Genomic DNA, 19,427 nt, shown 5'->3' on the forward strand with positions numbered 1-19,427 from the left:
TAAACAGAATTTAGCATGTTTTAAAATAAACTTTGAAGTGTTTGAACTACACAGACAAAGGTTATGATGGAGTTAAGGGTCAACCACCACACAGTCAACTGCCGTAGGTGGCCTGGGTGTAGAAAGATCTCAGGAACTAAGGAGGAGTTGAGCAACCCCCTAGCAGTTGCCTTTCATCTTCCGGATTGTCAGGGTGCCTTGACATTTTCTCCTTGAGAAGTTGCCATGCCCTTGGCATTTGCTTCATCAGACAGAGATGAGCAGTCTCCCTGGCCAAAAGGTCACGATCCAACTATCTAGCATGGACTAGCACGGGATCACCTCCCAGCACCCACATAGTGATTAGTAACTTCAGTTCCAGGGGATCCAGTGCCCCTTGGGTACCCAGACACACATACAGGCAAAACACTCTTATACATCAAAAGACAAAACAACAGCAATGACAACAAAAACAGAAACAAATCAAACAAACGAAAATCACAGAAAGAAAAAACTTGAAGTTGGTAGGAGAATATAATTTAGAAGTAGTTATGGACTCCTTATTTGGCATGAGTAGAACACTGAGCTTTTCATCTGTTATAATCTAAAATGTATGCTCACAGAGGAAGATTCATGGCATTGTTTTCTAGATTGCTTGGAGTAATCATAGTAAAAACCTGTAGGGACTGGGTATAAATCCTGTCCTTAGGAAGTCATAACAGCTTCTAGTTTCTCTCAAATTATCACAACAATTTTTTGCTTTTCTGAGGTAAAATATTTTTCTGGTATAAAAAGGTTCTTGGGGATTCATATAGATATGAATAGAATAGAAATAATGACCAGTACCCATTGCTTTATTATTCTGAGGACACAATTATAGCACTTAGCTTTGATATAAGATACAAATATTCTGTATATCTTTATAGGATCACAAAAATATTCCCACTGTATCACAAACTGCTTTTCAAATCACACACCTGCACATACATCCAGAATGCAAGGTTAGTCAGTAGCTAATTAAGGCTAGTTTTTACTTGTAGGGTTCAGAGTGAGAATTAAGATCATTTCAGGTATAATTCATTAAGATAAGATGCACTTGGATATGGTGAATGGGCCTGTGACCCAGTATGATGTCCTTAAAAGAAGAAACAATTTCACACTTGAAGTAAACATCTTGTTTCTTCTTTTAAGGACATCGTATTGCATCATAGGCCCAATATGAATTTAACATTTATATACTTCCTGATTGTCTTGTAGTTATTCCTGCTGTGTGTAGTTTATTTTATCCATGTATAATAATATAAATATGTACATTAAAAAGAAACATAATAAAAAAATAAATAAAAATTTTTAAAAAAGAAGAAGCAATTTGAGATACAGAAATGTCGGAAAGACTCAATACATATGAATGCAGTGGTTGCAACTGTGCTGACACAAGACAGGGGACACATTGGCCACTCGGCCATTGCATGACACCTTTAACCTATAAAACTTTAAAACAGTAAACTGTTTTTATTTTAAGCTGCCCACTCTGTGTGAGTTTGTTATAGCATTCCAAGGAAACAAACACAAGCGACTGATTTCATGAGCTTTCTGAACTGTCTGGTGTCTGTCCTGGGCACACATTTCCCAAGCCACACTATTGGTGTACTCCTGGACTTTCTACGACTTCAGTGATTTCCCATAAGTGAGGATAAGAAACCTAAGTGTCCAGGAGCCAGCCCATACCAGTTTGCAAGAGATTGTTGTTAAGTGATGCGGCAACCAAGGACATTGCAAGCAGAGAACCTAGACCCCTGTTCAGATGTAGCCAATGGACAGCTCATTCTCCACATAGAGAAGGGGAGGGGAGAGCAGGAGACTGCCTACTATATTCAAAATATAATGTAAATGAATTATAATTTTAAAAAAGCCCCACCATGTTAAGTGAGGAAAACCAGGCATTTCCTTTATAAGCCTACTTATATGGCATAGTCAGAGCTGGCAAATCCACAGAGAGACAGAAAACATGCTAAGAGCTGGGAAAGGGTGTGGCTGCTTAATGAGACTAGGATGCCTGTTAGCTTTGACATTGATGGAATTTTTCTGAAGTTGTACGGATATGAGGCTGTGGTAATTTGTGATAAACACCGATGTATTGAATGGAAAAAAAATATATAAACTGTGTTAAGTGAATTTAGTCTTTATTTAAAATTTTGACAGAAATTAATGATGTTTCTCTTCTACTTAATCTTTGAGACTGTTTTGAATGTGTTGAATAAAACTTGCATTTCTCAAAAAATTTTTTCAGGGATTTTTGCAAAACCATTGCTAAATATAGCTATTAAAAATTATATAAATTTTGGTTAAGTAAATGAAAACAAATATAATAAATCCTCAAATTTCATTACCTTTTCCTAATTAATATTTGTTCTATGTTCTTGAATATACTTATACACATATGTAATTTATTATTATATATATAAATAGCACAATCATTTACATTTGTATGACCTGTACATTGACCTATATTTTGGGATAATTTGGGAAACACATCTTTCCCCCACTCAGGTTGGTTATAATGGAAGCATTACACTACTGTAGACAGTTGCAAATCAGTGCTTTTCATATTTTCAGGGAGCTTATTGTAAACATTTACACACAGAATCAGAATTATCCTCTAAAGCACACTGGGATGGCTACAGAGAAAAAAAATAACAAGATTTCTCTATTTGAGTCCAGTTTGGAAAAACTGAGCAAAGCATCAAAGAGAATATCAGGCACTAGTACAAATAATAAAGGCAAAGTGAGATTTGCTGGGGATTGTAGAGTGGGGATAGGGAGACTTAGATGCTGGTGACCTACTTTTAGTATTATGCACTAAATCTCTTCAGGAAGTGGCTAGCTCTGATTATAAATATTAATTAGATTTCAAAGAGTATTCTTTAAAGGCACTGTACCATTTAGAGAAAAACATCTCAGATACACAAAAGGTAAAACATAGGTAGGTAGGTAGGTAGACAGTAGATAGATGACACTAGTTAGAGCATTCACATGTACGACTTGCTCAAATTGGCAGTAAACTAAATGATGTTGCTAGGTAAACAAAGCCAGATAAAACTTTAGTGGCCTTCTTAGATATATAATTCTCTATATGGATAAGGTCAACATCCTTTAGCTTTGCTGGGACACCTTCCTTGTTCCACCTATAAGCTGAACAAAAATATTTACAGACAGAGCAGTTCTGTGCATTTAAATAAAAGATCCAAAGAACAGGATACCTATTAAATTGTTACATCCTAAAACTCTTCCTGGTAATTTGACCTGGCTGGCAGCTTAATTTTCTTTTGCACTTGTGGGGAGTGGAGTCTCAGGTGGAGACTGCCTGAGTCCTTGAACTCTGCGCCAGCGAGAGCTGGGAACTGGGCAGATTCTCAGTCAGTGTCAGAGCCAAGGTGGTAGACTCTTCTTGTTTAACTGAAATGTCAGCCGCAGACTAAGGAGTGGTGCTAACGCACACAGAGTCAAGCCCCGCTGAGTCTGCTTTTGCTGTTAAGTCCTGGGCTCTGACCAGGAAGTGTTCTCAGTGAGGAATGTGTGAAGTATGCCTCACCTCAGTCTGTTGTGACCAGGGCATTCTTTGAGAACCTGTCATCTGAGTCCAAAAATGCTTCTATTTAATTAACCAACAGGGATTTTCTATACTAAATAAGAGGCGCCTGTTCTTCTCTGTGAACACAGTCCGGCAGGAGAGCAAGGTCAGTTTCTCTCTGATTTCCACCTTTTAACATCCATTCTTAGTTTGCTTATGCATTAAAAAAAAAAAAGAAAGAAAGAAAAGAAAAGAAAGGCTAAGGTAACTCAGAACTAAAGCAGTCCCCAGACCCACAACCTACTAAAGCAGAAAAACTGCCACACAAACCCAATGTTTTGATGCTCTGCTCTTCAGTACAAACACCCTGAGTTTTGAAAAGTATTGACGTGGATAAGTGGTATAGGCAAGGAGCTGTTAGAAGAGTGGGGGTCCTGAGTGCTTCCGCCCTCCTCTGTTTTCTTCTCCCTGTTTCCCTCCTGTACTGCTGGGGACACCATTCCCTACCCATGGTCCACCCAGATCCCATTGCCACAGCTTATGCCTCATTTCCCACAGCACAGCAAGAGCTACTGGCCAGCTCTCTCACACGTTTCCTCATAGACACACCTTTAGACTTCATAGAGAATGTGCTCAAGACGAGATGTTATCGTGAGAAATATCATTGTATCAGGCCATAGAGAAGATTAACCTAACATACTGTATGGTAGCCTAGTAAGGATCTCATAATTCTCAGTTGTTCCCCATACTCAGCATTCAAAACATTTCTCTTTTAAACGAATATATCTCAAGGTGTCATAAAGAAGACTTAAAAATTTAATGCAGCTAACATTTTCTTTAAAATGGTAAAATTGTTTTACATTTCACCAGAACAGAATGTGAACTCTATACAATGCAGTTTGTTTGTTTTCAGACAGAGTTTCTCTGTAGTCCTGGCTGTCCTGGAACTTGCTCTGTAGACCAGACTAGCCTCCAGTTCAGAGATCCTCCTGCCTCTGCCTACTGAGTTCTGAGATGAAAGGCATGTGCCACCACCTGACTACAATACACGTTTTATTATAAGGGTTTTGTTGTAAGTTACCTTCATTGTTACTTTAAAAGCAAGAAAAAGAGAACACCTTTTAAAGAATCTATTGTTAATGTCAATACTGCCCTGGTTATGGCAAAGGTATTCCATTGGTAATAATTTAACAGTAGTTCTTTGAACCAAATTCAAACTAGATATCAAACCCATGAGGTTTGCTTTGCTTCCAGCTCTGGGTTGGACTTTGTACAGTTTATAATAAAAAGCTGTCCATGACTCAAATGAGAGGCGTCCATAATTACATGCCACAGTACAGTCCTCATGAAATGAACCTGTGGTTTGCCAGCTTTAAGACGATACATGCAGCTTTCTGGGAGGGCTGAGATTTAATTTTGTTCCCCTTTGATTCCATAAATGGTAGTTTTGACTTTGAAATGAGCCACCTAACTAACAACTTTTTTTTTCACTTTGAGAAGTTAACACATGCAAAGTCCTGGCTTGTTGACAAAACAATTTCAACAACATTTTCCTTGACATGATATATTTCATACAGAAGGTCTATGTTTTCTCTCCTTTTAAGGTTTCTTAGATGAGAAAATGCTATGAACAAATGCTGAACTCCATTTATCTATGTTATTTTGAAGGCAAAAGTTAAATGGGAAAGGAGGCTAGAAGAACCAAGGACACAATATCTGCTTGTCCCAGGGAAAAGGCTCAATTTTAAAATACTTCAATGGAAACCAAAAATTATAGTTCAGTGGGTTGGACATACTGCTCTCAACTCTCATTGATTCAAACACAATGTTCAAGCAATCTTATAACCTATATACTTTATACTAATTTACTTGGTAGAAGTATTTTGGGTTAATAGTTTACAACTTTGTGGGTCTTCTTAAATAGTGGCAAAATATAGGTAAATTATCAAAGAAAACAAGTGTAATTTCACTAGTTATTCTCAGAGGTTTTCTTCCGTAATTAAAGAGAAAGGATTCAGCAATTTCCTATGTTTAAACTTCTACACACACACACACACACACACACACACACACACACACACACCAGGCCATTGAGCAATTATTGGGCTAATGCTAAATGTGTTGGCTTTTAGGAAGGTTTGAGGGTGGAAAATGACATAGAATTTAGCCATTATTCTCCCTCTAACTTTAAAAATGTGTTTTACAGATTGTAGCTGCCAGGAAACTTTAGCGGGACAACTTTTAACTTTGTAGCTTACTATGGGGTAGGTAGGATTTACAAACCAGTTCCTTAGTTTCAGGATTGGGAAGATTTTGCTGGCTCTTCTAGTCTGTGACATACGGTACAAGGGCTGGCCCAGCTTTAGTCCACCTGCCAGTTGAGTTTAAAGTTTCCGAGGCTGGGAGGAACACAATGACTTGGATGAGACGGCCTAAATGGGAAGGACATTGCTGCCGCAACCAGGAAGGCTTTAAACCCCAGCTAAGCTATCCATCTCTCTTTTTCTTTTTCTTTTTCTTTTTCTTAAATATATCCATTCATACCGCATAAAAACACTACGAACCCACTTCTTTCATTGACCGGCGATTTTTTTTTTTTTTTTCTGACCGTCCGAGATAGTCTGATCCTTCGAGACATATGGCTGGAAAATGAAACGACTCGGGAGTGTGGCCACATCGCTATTCTGTGTGGTGTAATACCAGATGGGCACTGTGAACGGCGCAGGGATGTGAATGGACAGTTTGAAATGGGAATTTTCCCTCATCGAGAAGGTTCCATTTCCCTCTTGTGTCTCTCAGTATAACTAACGTACTAGCTTTTGCCCTTCTTTGCAGTATCAATTAACTCAACTTGGCGGTGGAGCAGCCAGAGAGAAAGGAATGAAGAGATCTGGCTAATCTCGCTGGCTGCAGCGCGGCAGAGCCTGGAACGGCGGCCGGGTGCAGATTTGCCTCCTGCGCCCCGGGCATGGAGCGAACGAGCGCCCGCGGGGACCCAGGCTCGGCCCCGGGAGCCTGCCGCTGAGCTCCCAAGGCCGCAGGCCGCCGCCTCTTTGCGCCCTTTGCCTTTACTGTCAGTGTCGCCCCTCGCAAAGAGTCATGGAAGACGGCCCACTGCCAGACCTCAGAGACATCGAGCTGAAGCTGGGGCGCAAAGTGCCCGAAAGCCTAGCGCGCTCGCTGCGCGGGGAGGAGCCGGCGCCCCGGGAAGGGGCTACGGACCCCAGCGGGGTTGGTGGGAGCTGCAGTAGCAGCAGCAGCTGCAGCAGCTTCGCGCCCTCTGTGTCCTCCTCCTCTTCATCCTCCCCTGCTTCTGGCTCTCCAAGACGTAGCCACCCCAGCGCCCTGGAGAGGTTAGAGACCAAACTGCACACCCTCAGGCAAGAGATGGTGAGTGTGATGCATCAGTGGCGACCTGGGGACACGGGGGGGGGGGGGGGGGGCTGGGACTTGAGAGGGCAGCGCAGCAGCAGGGCAGAGGCCGGGAGGATGAGAGCGGGAGCGCGCTTCTAGACTCAGCTGCAGCTAAGCTTGAACCTTGAGGATTTTGCTCGGTCACGAGGTGCCCTGGAAGCTCAGTCAGCTCCACTCTACTTTCTCCTAGCGCCACTCACTGAGCGCCACTCTGCAACTGACAGCCGCAGATTCTCAAGCACCAGGCTGCTGAAGGCCCGCAGTTAACTGTGAGGGTCGGGGCCTTCTGAGAGAGGTTTATGCTTTGCCTAGGTTCAAAGGGTGGTTTCGTCCTGTGCAACTTAGCGCAGAAATGCCTCCCAGCTGGCCGGGAGGTGGCGCGGCAGGGTCCTATGCAGCCTGCCTCCTTAGTTTGCTCTTCTTCACCTTCCTCTTGATGCAGCAGCTGCAGCTGTCCCAAGGCCACTGTTGAGTAGATTCTTCACAGCTGGCCCTGAAAACAATGACTCCTCGCCCTTGGTGTGCTTATGAATGGCTTGTTTCACTGTTTAGATCCTGGAGAGCAGGTGACCCCCCTAGCCCAGGGATTTGCTAATGAGTACCTCCTACCCTTTCCTCTAGTCCTCAATGGGCCCTTGTTTTCTCTGCCATTTCTGTTAACCTCTGATTAGGACAATGGGTCAAGTAGATTTAAGACTCCTTTACTCCGGATGTCCTTAGACTAAAGCACTCATACATTTGCCTTGAGCTCTTGGCGCGTGTGAGTCTTGGCCTCTACAGATTTCAGTTTATCATTACGGCGATGAGCTGACTGGTGGAAATGATCTCTTTTTAAGCCTTTTGAAGAAAATGGCCATAAACTACCAACATTTTCTACTAACTCTGCGCGTGGCGGTGAGGTGTGGGGGGAGCGAGGAGGGCATCCTACAGAAGAAGGAGTCTGTCAGGTTCACATCTAAGTTTCCTTCCAGTCTCACCTGTGATTGAAAGGCCCCAAGTAATAAATTCCAAGCAAAAAGATAGTGGTCAGAGGTCATGACCTATTAAAACAATATCAAATACCATTCTAAAGACCCCCGCTAAATCTCTAAACCTGGTCTGCTTAAGGACTCCATGTCTTTTTGTCTGTTTGTTTCTTTTTTCAAGACAAGGTTTATTTGTATAGTCCCGGCTGTCTTGGAACTCACTCTGTAGACCAGGCTTGCGTCGAACTCACAGAGGTCCACCTGCCTCTGTTTTTCAAGTGCTGGGCTTAAAGGCGTGTCCCACCACGGCCCGACTGAGGACTCCATATGTTAAATACTCATCACTTGAGAATGTTCCAGATATTAAAAAATCTGAATATTTCTGTGTGTTATTGAACATACATATGCGTATTGCATTGTATTTGCATTGCAAATGATTTTTATTACTACTCATATTTCACTAAGTCTACATATTCAAATTAGGCATATTAGTCACACCAAATATTTGTTGAATAGTTATCATCTTAGTTAGCAATGAGTTCTGGAATGAAATAAAAAGAAAGGGAAGTAAGATTGTTTAGATTAAGCATCCCAAACATCAAATTCAGACTCACTACTACAGACAGCTAGCTACCTTTTTGTCTAGGCAGTAGTTCTCAACCTATGGGTGGAGACCCTATTTGGGGTTGCATATCAGCTATCTTGTATATCAGATATTAACATTGCCATTCATAACGGTAGCAAAGTTAGTTATGAAGTAGCAATGAAATCCTCTTACGGTTGGGGTCACTACGATATGAGGAAATATATTGGAAGGCTCAGCGGGACTTGGAGAAAGTAAAGGTGCTTGCTCTTGAGCCTGATACTCTGGGCTTGATACAGAGGACTCATATGGAGAATTAGCTCCCATGAGTTGTTCTTTGACATGCACACAAGCACTGTGGTGTCACAGGAACATGTGTGTACACCCTCACAAACTAAATACATAAATGTGTATTTGTAGCACTAAATTAATTGGTCATTTTCAACTAAGAATATCTCCCAGATAACTATTTTTCCAAATGGATAAAAATCCATATTGATAAAAATCCTTTTCTCTCAACTGTATACCTTGCAATTTATGATAATCTTGATATGTCAGGTTTTTTTTAAGATTTATTTTTATTTTACATGTATGAATGGTTTGCCTGCATGAATGTCTGTGCACTACATTCGTACCATTCATACCAGGTGTCCTTGAAGGCCAGAAAAGGGTGTTCTATACACCGGAACTGGAACTATGGACACTTGTGAGCCATCATATGGGTAATAGGACTGAGCACTGGTCCTCTGAAGGAGCAAACCAGTGCTCTTAACTGTTGAACCTTCTCTCCAGCACTCTGGCACTAGCTTTTGAAAAGGCAAATGGACAACTGCCACTTCATTGCATTCTCTCTATGATATCTTAGAAAACTATTATGTCAGGAGAGATTCTTTAGGTCAAATCTTGTGTTCTAATAAAAGTTTCTACTGAGTGAAGTTTTCAAATGCTGTCTTCATAAATTTGGAAGGTGGTGGAAGTATATTTCTTTGTCAAGAAAGCCATCATGTTTCTATGTTCCTCTTGTGGGTGTTGAAAACCTCACTTAGGCTTATGCAGAGCAACAGCTTGGGGGTTTCCTGTGAAGATGGAATGCATGCAGCTCTGCAGTCCTTTTTCTCTCCTTCTTGAATCCCAAAGTAGTAGAGTGCCATATGCAAGGAAACTTTTGAGAAAGACATTTGCATGCATAATTTGAAACTATAGGTCAATTGTAAGTAATTACAGAATGTTTTGAGGATAGGAAGAAAAATTTTAATGTGGACAGCTTTTAGTTTGCATTTAGAGATTAGGAAATTTGAGACTATAAGGAAGAAATGTAGAATTACACCTGAAATTTATTGTGAAACTGGTGGTAGACACTGGGCCTCTGAATCAAAATCTGTGCAATAAGCCTGTGAGTGGTGGCAGCACTTGGGAGGTACAGACAGGCTGTTTCAAAACAGCCAGGTCTACCCAGTGAGACCTTGTCATAAAACACACACACACACACACCCCAAAATAAATAGATGAATAAATAAAATCTGTCCAATAGCATTTGTTAACTACTTTTCAGTTCATTTTAATGTGTGTCATAACAATTTTAGCTAAAGCTAGACTACAACAAAGGAGGTATTTTCATCTACATTTTGGAAAAGTACCCATTTATTGGCATATAGAGATGGATTGAAAAGGCAGGCTAAGGCCACACAGTTAATTAGTGAACAAAATCAACATATGAACTTATGGCACTTGATTTTATGTACTGTGTTTTTTCCACACTGGTCTGTATTCCAAAATTTTCTTTTAAAATTACAGTTTAGTTCTTGTAAATCTGTGATATCTCAGTACCTCATAAAATGAAAAGAAACCCATAAAACAAGGCCTCAGGATATAGGGCAGGGGTCATTGTGAGTGTAATTCATTTATCAGTCAATAATTGTGTGTGCGTATCTCGCTTGCCTTTGACCTTAGGGATCAAGAAGAAAGTGTCTCCTTAACAAAAGTCAATCTTGCAGTCCTGGAGATGGCGCGCTTTGTAAAGGCACTGCTGCCAAGCTTGACAACCGGAGTTTAGAACCGATATGCGGAAGGAACTGACTCTCTCTAACAGTTGCTCTCTGATGCACACCCCCGCCCCCCCCCACACACACCATGGTACATGCCATTCCCCTCACACACATCGTGCACTCATACAATAATAACGGCTTGGTTTTTTTTGTGTTTTTGTTTGGTTGGTTGGGTTTTTTGAGACAGGGTTTCTCTGTGTAACAGCCCTGGCTGTCCTAGACTCGCTTTGTACACCAATCTACCCTTGGACTTACAGAGATCCGTCTGCCTCTGCCTCCGGAGTGCTGGGATTAAAGGCGTGTGCCACTCCGACCAGCTTAATAAGTGTTCCTTTAAGTCAGTTTGAGAGACTTCCTTTGTTTCGAGCTTTCTTTCCACAGTATTTACAGAGATTCATTTGAAATTTTGGGGTTTTTTGTTTTTGTTGTTGCTTTTGTTTTTTGTTTTTGGTTTTTAGTTTTGTTTTTGCTTTTTCTGTTTGTTGGGTTGGTTGGTTGGTTTTTGGTTTTTTGAGACAGGGTTTCTCTGTGTAACCTTGGCTGTCCTGGAACTCACTCTGTACACCAGGCTGGCTTTGAATTCAGAGATGTGACTTCCTCTGCCTTCTGAGTGCTGGGATTATAGGTGTGCCCATCTTCTTGTAAGATGAGGACTTTATTGGTTATTAACAAAATGATTACATTATATAACCTCATAATAGCTGAAACCTCCTTCCTGTAAGTACAGATCACTTCTACCAAATTGTGTTTCACTATTCAGTCATCTAGTTTATACTATATTGTTTCTTTATGAGCTATTCAAAAGATTATTGTATTATTTCAAAATGTCTGTAGCATACTTCCGGCTTGAGGATGAAAACCATTTTCCTGGATTTACTCTGTGGTCAGCTTGAAATGAAGATGATTATGGAGGCAATTAGAAAACCACAGGAGATTGATGTTGCAAAGGATCCAATGCACAGTCCCCAGTTTACCTTCCTAGAAGACTGTTAGTTGGAAAGTCAAAGTACTTTGAAGAGTAGGAGAAACACTGACTGTGGACATGACAATCTGGATCCCAGTCAGGGCTGTTTCTGGTGGAGACACTTTACAGTCTTCAGGTAGGGTGGTGCTGTTCCATATTTGCAGCCATACTTTGCAGATGTTAATATCTGTGATCATAGAAATCTGAAGTTAGTGACATACTTTCTGGCTATAACACAGTACATACTGCAACTGGTTGTCAACTTCGGTTTTAATAAAGTTTTCAGAGCCATTGGACTAGACACAAAAATACATATGCAAAGAACAAAAGCAGGGTTTAAGAGATGGCTCATATGCAGATATAAGTGAGTATATACCATTTGAGTCTTTCTGCTTCTGGGTTAACTCACTCATTATGATCATTTCTAGCTCAATCCATTTGTCCACAAATTTCGGGAATTCCTTGTTTTTAATAGCTGAGTAGTATTCCATAGTGTATATGTACCACAGTTTCTTTATCTATTCTTCAACTGAGGGACACCTTGGCTGTTTCCATGTTCTGGCTATTACGAATAAGTCTGCTATGAACATGGTTGAGCAAATTTTCTTGTTGTGTGCTGGAGCATCTTCTGGGTATATTCCACGAAAGCCTTCACTTACCAGGAAACTGCGACAGAGGGAAGGACATCCTATTGGGACTCTAGATGAGAGAAGCATGGGAGAATAGCAAAGTAGAAGGATCCAGAGGATCCTAGAAACCTACAAGTAGAACATTATGACAGGCAGATTTGAGCCCAGGGGTCCCGCTCAAACTAAGGCACCAGCCAAGGACAATACAGGTGGTAAACTTTAAACCCCTACCCAGATCTAGCCAATGGACAGAACATTCTCCACTGTTGAGTGGAGAGTGGGGTATGACTTTCACACAAACTCTGGTGCCTCATATTTGACTATGTCCCCTGGAGGGGGAGACCTGGTGGCACTCAGAGGAAGGATAGCAGGTTACCAAGAAGAGACTTGATACCCCATGAGCATATATAGGGGGAGGAAATCCCCCTCAGGAACAGTCATAGGGGAGGGGAATAAGGGGAAAATGGGAGGGAGGGAAGAATGAGAGGATACAAGGAATGGGATAACCATTGAGATGTAACAAGAATAAATTAATAAAAAATTTTAAAAATGGCAACTAATCCAATCTAAAAGAGAGAGAGAGAGAGAGAGAGAGAGAGAGAGAGAGAGAGAGAGAGAGAGAGAGAGATGGCTCAGCCATTAAGAGCACTTGCTCCTTCTGCTGAGGATCCTGGTTTGGTTCCCTGTACCCATATGAATACATGCAGGCAAAACACTCAAACGCATAAAAAATAAATAAATAAACCTAATTTTTGAAAGAAATAATCACAAATGATTCCAGAACATGAATTTAAATCTTTGAATAAAAACCTTGAAAATAGATTTTTTTCCTGTCCTGAATTTTCTTTTTTTAAAATATGTTATTAATCTGTTCATCTTACATCTCAATGGTTAGCCTATCCCTTGTATCCTCCAATTCTTCCCTCTCTCCCGTATTCCCTCTACTCACCTTCCCTATGACTGTGACTGAGGGGGACTTCCTTCCCCTGTATATGCTCATAGGGTATCAAGTCTCTTGTTGGTAGCCTACTATTCTTCCTCTGAGTACTACCAGGCCTCCCCATCAAGGAGACAATATGGAACGCTTCACGAATTTGCGTGTCATCCTTGCACAGGGGCCATGCTAATCTTCTCTGTATCATTCCAATTTTAGTATATGTGCTGCCAAAGCGAGCATGATAATAGATTTATACTTGACATTTATGGATCCTTTTCTTCCTGAATTTTACTATGCCCCCTCCATTTTAAATGGCTTCTTTACTTTTGTAATTTAAATAAACAAACAAAAATTTTAAAATTCCCTAAAAAGCAGATTTTAGTTTCATTAAATTAAGTTCACACTTGCTTGAGGCACACTTCAGTATAGGCAAGGTGATTTTTATCACTTAGTTGCTTCTAGGTAGAAGCTGGGAAGTGGAGGCGTTTTCTTTAACGAGTTCTCAAGATGGTTGAAAAAATAAAATGAGAATATAATTTGGCCAGAGAATGATTACAAGGCAACATGTCAGCAGGCACCAGGTGCCACATTTGAGAAAGGGAAGCCTAGCCATGGAGGTGACTCATGAGGATGAGCCCTCCAGGTGACTCTGGCAGCCATGCAAATTAAGGGTTTAATTTAGGAATAAAGTATTGGAGGTCAGCGAGTTGCCAGCAGTAGCTGCTTCTGTCGTTTTTGCCCATGTAATGTTAGTATTCTTAATACAATAAGTAAGTCTTCTTGATGTACTCCCTTAATGAGCGGCTCTTGGATTGGCAGCAACCCTGGCTTTACTAAAAGCTCATAGAAGGCAAACATATCACTTAAAAACCTTGACACTTCCACAAACTAATGTCCCAACCCATACCCAAGAATGCGCTTTGGAATTATTGACACAGATGTAAAGGACATTTTAAAAATTGTTTTAAAAATTATATTGTGTGTGTGTGTGTGTGTGTGTGTGTGTGTGTGAGAGAGAGCGAGAGGTGAGATGTGAGAGAGAGAGAGAGAGAGAGAGAGAGAGAGAGAGAGAGAGAGAGAGAGAGAGAGAGAGAGAGAGAGAGAGAGAGAGAGAGAGAGAGAGAGAGGGAATTTGTAGGAATCAGTTTTCTACTATGTAGGTCCTAGGGTTTTAACTCAGGTCATCAAATCTGCTGAGCCATCTTGCTCACCCAATAACCTAACTTTAACCTAACTTCCTTCCTTCTTTGCTATTTATTTATTTTTTTATTTTAAACTCTGGCTGGCCTCAAACTCCCAGAGTCAACTACCTGAGCCTCTCAAGTGCTTGAGTTAAAGGAATGCACCACCACACCTTCCATTCAGGTGGCATAATAAAAGCATGCTGCATTGTTTTAAAAAGACTACAAAGTGTGTGGGAATTTTAAAGTCAGAATGTCCATCCTGTGCTGACATAAAAATGTACCTCCTATCTTCCATTGAAGCGAATCACATTTAACAGATGTTTTTCTGCATTGAGACTTTAAGTATTAAGGCACAGCTATGGTGTTGAGATTCATGGTGAAAGTCTTTGGAGTCTCTGAACACTTGTTAGTGTTGGATGGAGCCATTGGGTCGCTTGGAACCACCGGAACTGAAGTTACAGAGACTTGTGAGCCATCCTGTAAGTGATGGGAACCAACCTCTGCAAGATCACTGAGTGCTCTTAGAAGCTAAGCTGTCTGCCAGGCCCCTGTTTCATTTTGTTTTGTTTTTTCAACCCCATATTTTTACTACTCAAAGAGTAGACCTCTGGTTTGGCAGAGTCATGGCAGATTTTAGATGGGACTTTGAAACACAGCCAGGGGCTGGGAAGGTGGCACAATCATAAAGTGTTTTCTGAGCACACACATGGACCTGAGCCTAAAACCTCAGCAGTAAAGCCTATAACCTCAGCCTTTGGGTGGGTGGTGAGAGAGAGGAGGATCCATAAGGCTTGCGGACCCCATAGTCTAGCTGAGTTGGTGAGCTCCAAATTCTGTACAGTATCCTGTCCCTCAAATAAGGTGGAGAGCAATAGAGGAAATCATTCAATATTGATCTCTGTGCTAAACACATACAGAAACACACACACACACACACACACACAGAGAGAGAGAGAGATAGAGAGAGAGAGAGATATGAATGAATGAATGAATGAATGAATACAAACTGGAATTCCACATGAATCTACAGCAAGTTTGAAAACAGTGTGTAGAGATTTTTAACCCATCAGTCTTACTACGCAGCCCTAGCTGGTGTATAACTGTCTATGCAGACCAGGCTGGCCTTGAATTCGCAGAGATGCACCCGACTTTGCCTTCAGATTGCTGGGGATAAAGGCATGCACCTTCAGATCCAGCTACATTCATGACGGTTCAGAGCTACTGATGCAGCTATTTTTCTAGCTTTAACCAATAAGTACTCTTCTATGATCATTTTATTTCTGTTAACCCTTTATCTATCTAGCTAGCACGTATCATAGATATGAAATATTTTCTTTTTCCAAGAGGGAAGAACCAGGGACAATCACAAACAGATGAATGTGAAACCAAAGTCTAAAAGTATAAATAAAGTAACTGTGCCCAGTATCTAGTCAATCCTAAGTCACCAATAGTGAAATTAATAAGTACTCTAGGGCAGCTCCACTCAGCAGCTCACGGCAGCCTGAATTCTGCAGGCTAGAGCAGTAAGGGAAAGCATTAACCCCACAGAAAATGATAATGTAAAGGCCTTTAGAGAGAAAAATAGTCCTTGTCAAGACCAGAGGATTAGAAATAATTAAGGGTATAGAAACTCTTGTTTTAAGGATTGTACATGAATCATGGTCAAGAAACAGAACCTGCACTTTAGTCCTCTGCCATGACAATACAACTATAAAATTGCATTGCAGAGATAACACACATGGGTTTCCCCAATTTAACTTGATTTTATCACTTAGATTTATCACTTAAATTTTAGTCACACTGTAAAACTTAATGAGTTATAGGCAGATAAAGAGTGAATTGACAAAAAAAGTTCTTTCTATAGTGAAATAATGTTATTGTTTAAAAGACATTCATGAGCCTCTGGCCAAAGGCTTCCATAGGATGAAAGTCTAACCAAATTACAGAATTTGCCGTTCTCCTGATGTGGCATTGTTAGATCCTGTATCCCAACAGTATAATCTCCTATGGTATAATCAATTCTAGGTCATTGCTATGACTAATCAGTTTGATGCTTGTGTTTCCTAACAGCCTAGTCATTTCCTTACAGCTACATGTGAATTAAAGCATACCTTGGTCTCTTTGCAGCTTCCATGCTTAGAGTGTTCTAGCAGCACTTCATTTCCAGAGTAAAACAAAGAACACAGTGCCTCCTTTACCTGATACTATCCAAATCCATTCACTTGGAACTAGGTTCTTGACCAGAGACTCCAACATACTTCTGATCTCTGTGATTGTGGTAATAGACATAAGGAAATAAAAATAACTATTTTCTACCTGCTTGGAAGGAATGTTGGAGAATTTGTTCTCGGTTGTAGCTCACACTCTGTCTTACCCGACAGCCTGTTTCAGCCACTACTGTGCATAGGAATGCTGACAGAGCACAGGCTGGAAGGGAGTGATGTTCTTGGCCTGGACACAGAGTGCACATTTCCCATTCTGTTATCCTCTCCTGCTTTGTAATGAGCTTTTAAGGTTTGAGGGCAAAAAGACAAAAAGGTTAGAATTCATGTGGTTTGGAACACACACACACACACACACACACACACACACACAGAGAGAGAGAGAGAGAGAGAGAGAGAGAGAGAGAGAGAGAGAGAGAGAGAGAGAGAGAGAGAGATGGATGCATGGTGTGGTTTGTACCTATTTAGCTGAAAGTGAGTGATCATGGTAATCATTTAGTTTGACAGGCCTCACTTGAGTTGGAGCTGTCCCTAGAGCTAGGTAGCATTAGGGTATGAACTCTCTGACTGTCCTTGGCTCAGGCTTCAGTCTGGAATCAGGATGTTATGAGGGCACACTGGCTTGGGCACATTCTATCTGAAACATTTGAAACAGTTAGCAAACTTGAGGTGATATTCACAGAAGCAAGCTTCACATGGGTAAGATGAATAGGTAGAAAGAGGAACACTAGGTTTCTTGAATGGTCTCCTAGAGTCATAATACTGGTAGGAGTTTCGATAAATCAGTCTATTTGTGTATGTGAGTGTTCATCTGCAACCATATTAATTAAAAAGACTTAAAGTGGCCATCACATAATATAATATTACAACTAAACCAGTCACTGTGTATTTCTTTCTGGATATTTTTGTCCTTACAAAGTGGTGTGAAGACTGATTTTCCCAAAGGCATCAATCTTTGCCTTCTGAGAAGTACCACTGCATGGAATTTTCCTGCCTATAAATCAGTCTTTCTAATTCAAATCTTTTACAGGAAAACTTCTAAATACGCGGCAGACATTTGAAACCCATTTATTTTTAAATATTTTAGATTTCTCTTAAAAGTTGCAAAACAAACAAAAATAAAAACAAAAAAAGGGCACAAATCAATGTATTGTGTTTACCCAGAATCCTCTAAAACTTACCTGTGTCCACCTTATTTTCTTCCTTCTCCCTCTTTCTACACAGCACAACCAAAACACACACACACATGTACACACACATGTACATACACACACACACACACACACACACACACACACACACCACTAATCACTCTTAAATCTCTAAAGACTGCAAGTCTGTTATTGCTGCATTGCTATACTTTTCAATAATTTAGTGAGTAACTTCCCCAGGGCAGACATTCATGGGTGGCAGGTGTATGCTCTTGCACAATAATGAAACAATTACTGACATATCTCACTCCCACTGAATTCAGATTCACTTCTTAGAAGTTTCTGTAACACAACACTGCTCAGACCCATCTCACAGAAGCCTACAAGGGACCAGATTTCAGTCAGCGGTTTTCAACCTGTGGGTCATGACTTCCACAGGAGTTGATCAGATATCCTACATTTCAGATATCCTGCATATCAGGTATTTACTTTATGACTCATAGCAGTAGAAAAATTAAAATTATGAAGTAGCAATGAAATAATTTTATGGTTGGAGGTCACCACAACAAAGGGAACTGTGTTGAAGGGTGGCAACATTAGGAAGGTTGAGAAGCACGGAGTTGGACGATCTAAGTTGATCTGTCTAGAACCTCCCATAGGTGTCACGAACAGCATGCCCACAGTTTGCTTCCTACTCGGTTTATGACAGTTCTGTCCCAGAAAGTTGTCTCTTCACTAGATCCTTTGACCCATGAGAAACTCTAATGGGAAGATTTTGCTCTACAGAAGGTATTCAATAATTACAGTTTGAATAAAAGATAAGGGAGAAATATCACCTTGTGTTTAGACAGAATGATTATTCTCTGAGCTGGTTTTGTTAGGCAAGGAGCACAGAGGGCTGTACACAACAAACAAAAGAAGCAAGTTGTTAGCAGCACTCTCACCACAAAACACCTTTTCTTGTGTTTTCCATACCCACAATTCTCAAAGCACTTTCATCATCCTCCAGGTTATACAATTACAGTTAGTTAACAGATGTAACATTTGTGGCCTGTATCTCAATACAATGGTTACAGCATGTATTCCTGGCATGTAGGACTTGTCTTGTAAGTGTGCCTATAAATAGCTTTTTGCCTGCTCCTGTAGCTGCTGGTCAAGGAGGGAGTGAAACAAATAAGACTATCCCTCTCAACATTTACTACATTACATTTAGTTTGTGAAGTTCAGTCTTACTTGGAGGATTATATTTAATATAACATACATTTATTGAGTTAACTCGAAAACCATCCTCTTAGTAGACAAATTATAGTTTACCGAAGGCTGTGGCCCTGAAAACCCTGGGTAATGAAGTGAAATCTTATCCTTTCTAAGTTCTTCTTTATAACTTAATTATTTCATTTTTAAAAATTGCCTTTTGTGTATGCCTTGTTGTACTGCACTTGTGTCAATTATCCCTTATTTGGAAATTTCTAAAAACTTAGCTTGGGAATGGCTGTAGTAAATATGCGAGGGAAAGTCTGTATAATTAAGCCATTTATGGCTTTATGTATGTGGGTTTGCCAGGAGAGAAAATGAACAGGAATAAAGGAGTTCTATTTTAGTAGACGTTGGATTTAATATTAACCCAGATTTTATGCCATATTACCAGGACTCAAACTAGGGTGGCGGGGGGGGGGGGGGGGGGAAGTGGCAGTAGATCTGCGCATTCCCAGTTCTCTTCTTCATCTCCTGTCCTTCAGTGGCCATCTTTTAGAAACCTGGGGAACCTTAAGCCACCACATAT

At 40.6% G+C, this 19,427-nt stretch overlaps 1 protein-coding gene and 1 non-coding gene across 2 annotated transcripts in view; one reads left to right on the forward strand and one right to left on the reverse strand.

Annotated features, from left to right (window-relative positions):
- The first annotated feature begins 6,126 nt into the window (after window positions 1–6,126).
- The window catches only part of Lurap1l (leucine rich adaptor protein 1 like), a 43,514-nt gene continuing 30,213 nt past the window's right edge, over window positions 6,127–19,427 (forward strand). Inside the window, exon 1 of the mRNA XM_051163702.1 lies at window positions 6,127–6,940. Coding sequence (XP_051019659.1) covers window positions 6,650–6,940 — 291 coding nt within the window. The 5' untranslated portion in view covers window positions 6,127–6,649. The remainder of the gene's footprint in view (window positions 6,941–19,427) is intronic.
- LOC127208168 (U6 spliceosomal RNA) lies at window positions 13,221–13,327 on the reverse strand. Its single transcript, XR_007833072.1, has one exon. It is a non-coding gene; the product is annotated as a U6 spliceosomal RNA (small nuclear RNA).

This window comes from Acomys russatus, chromosome 2 (genome assembly GCF_903995435.1).
Source record: "Acomys russatus chromosome 2, mAcoRus1.1, whole genome shotgun sequence".
Lineage (NCBI taxonomy): Eukaryota > Metazoa > Chordata > Mammalia > Rodentia > Muridae > Acomys > Acomys russatus.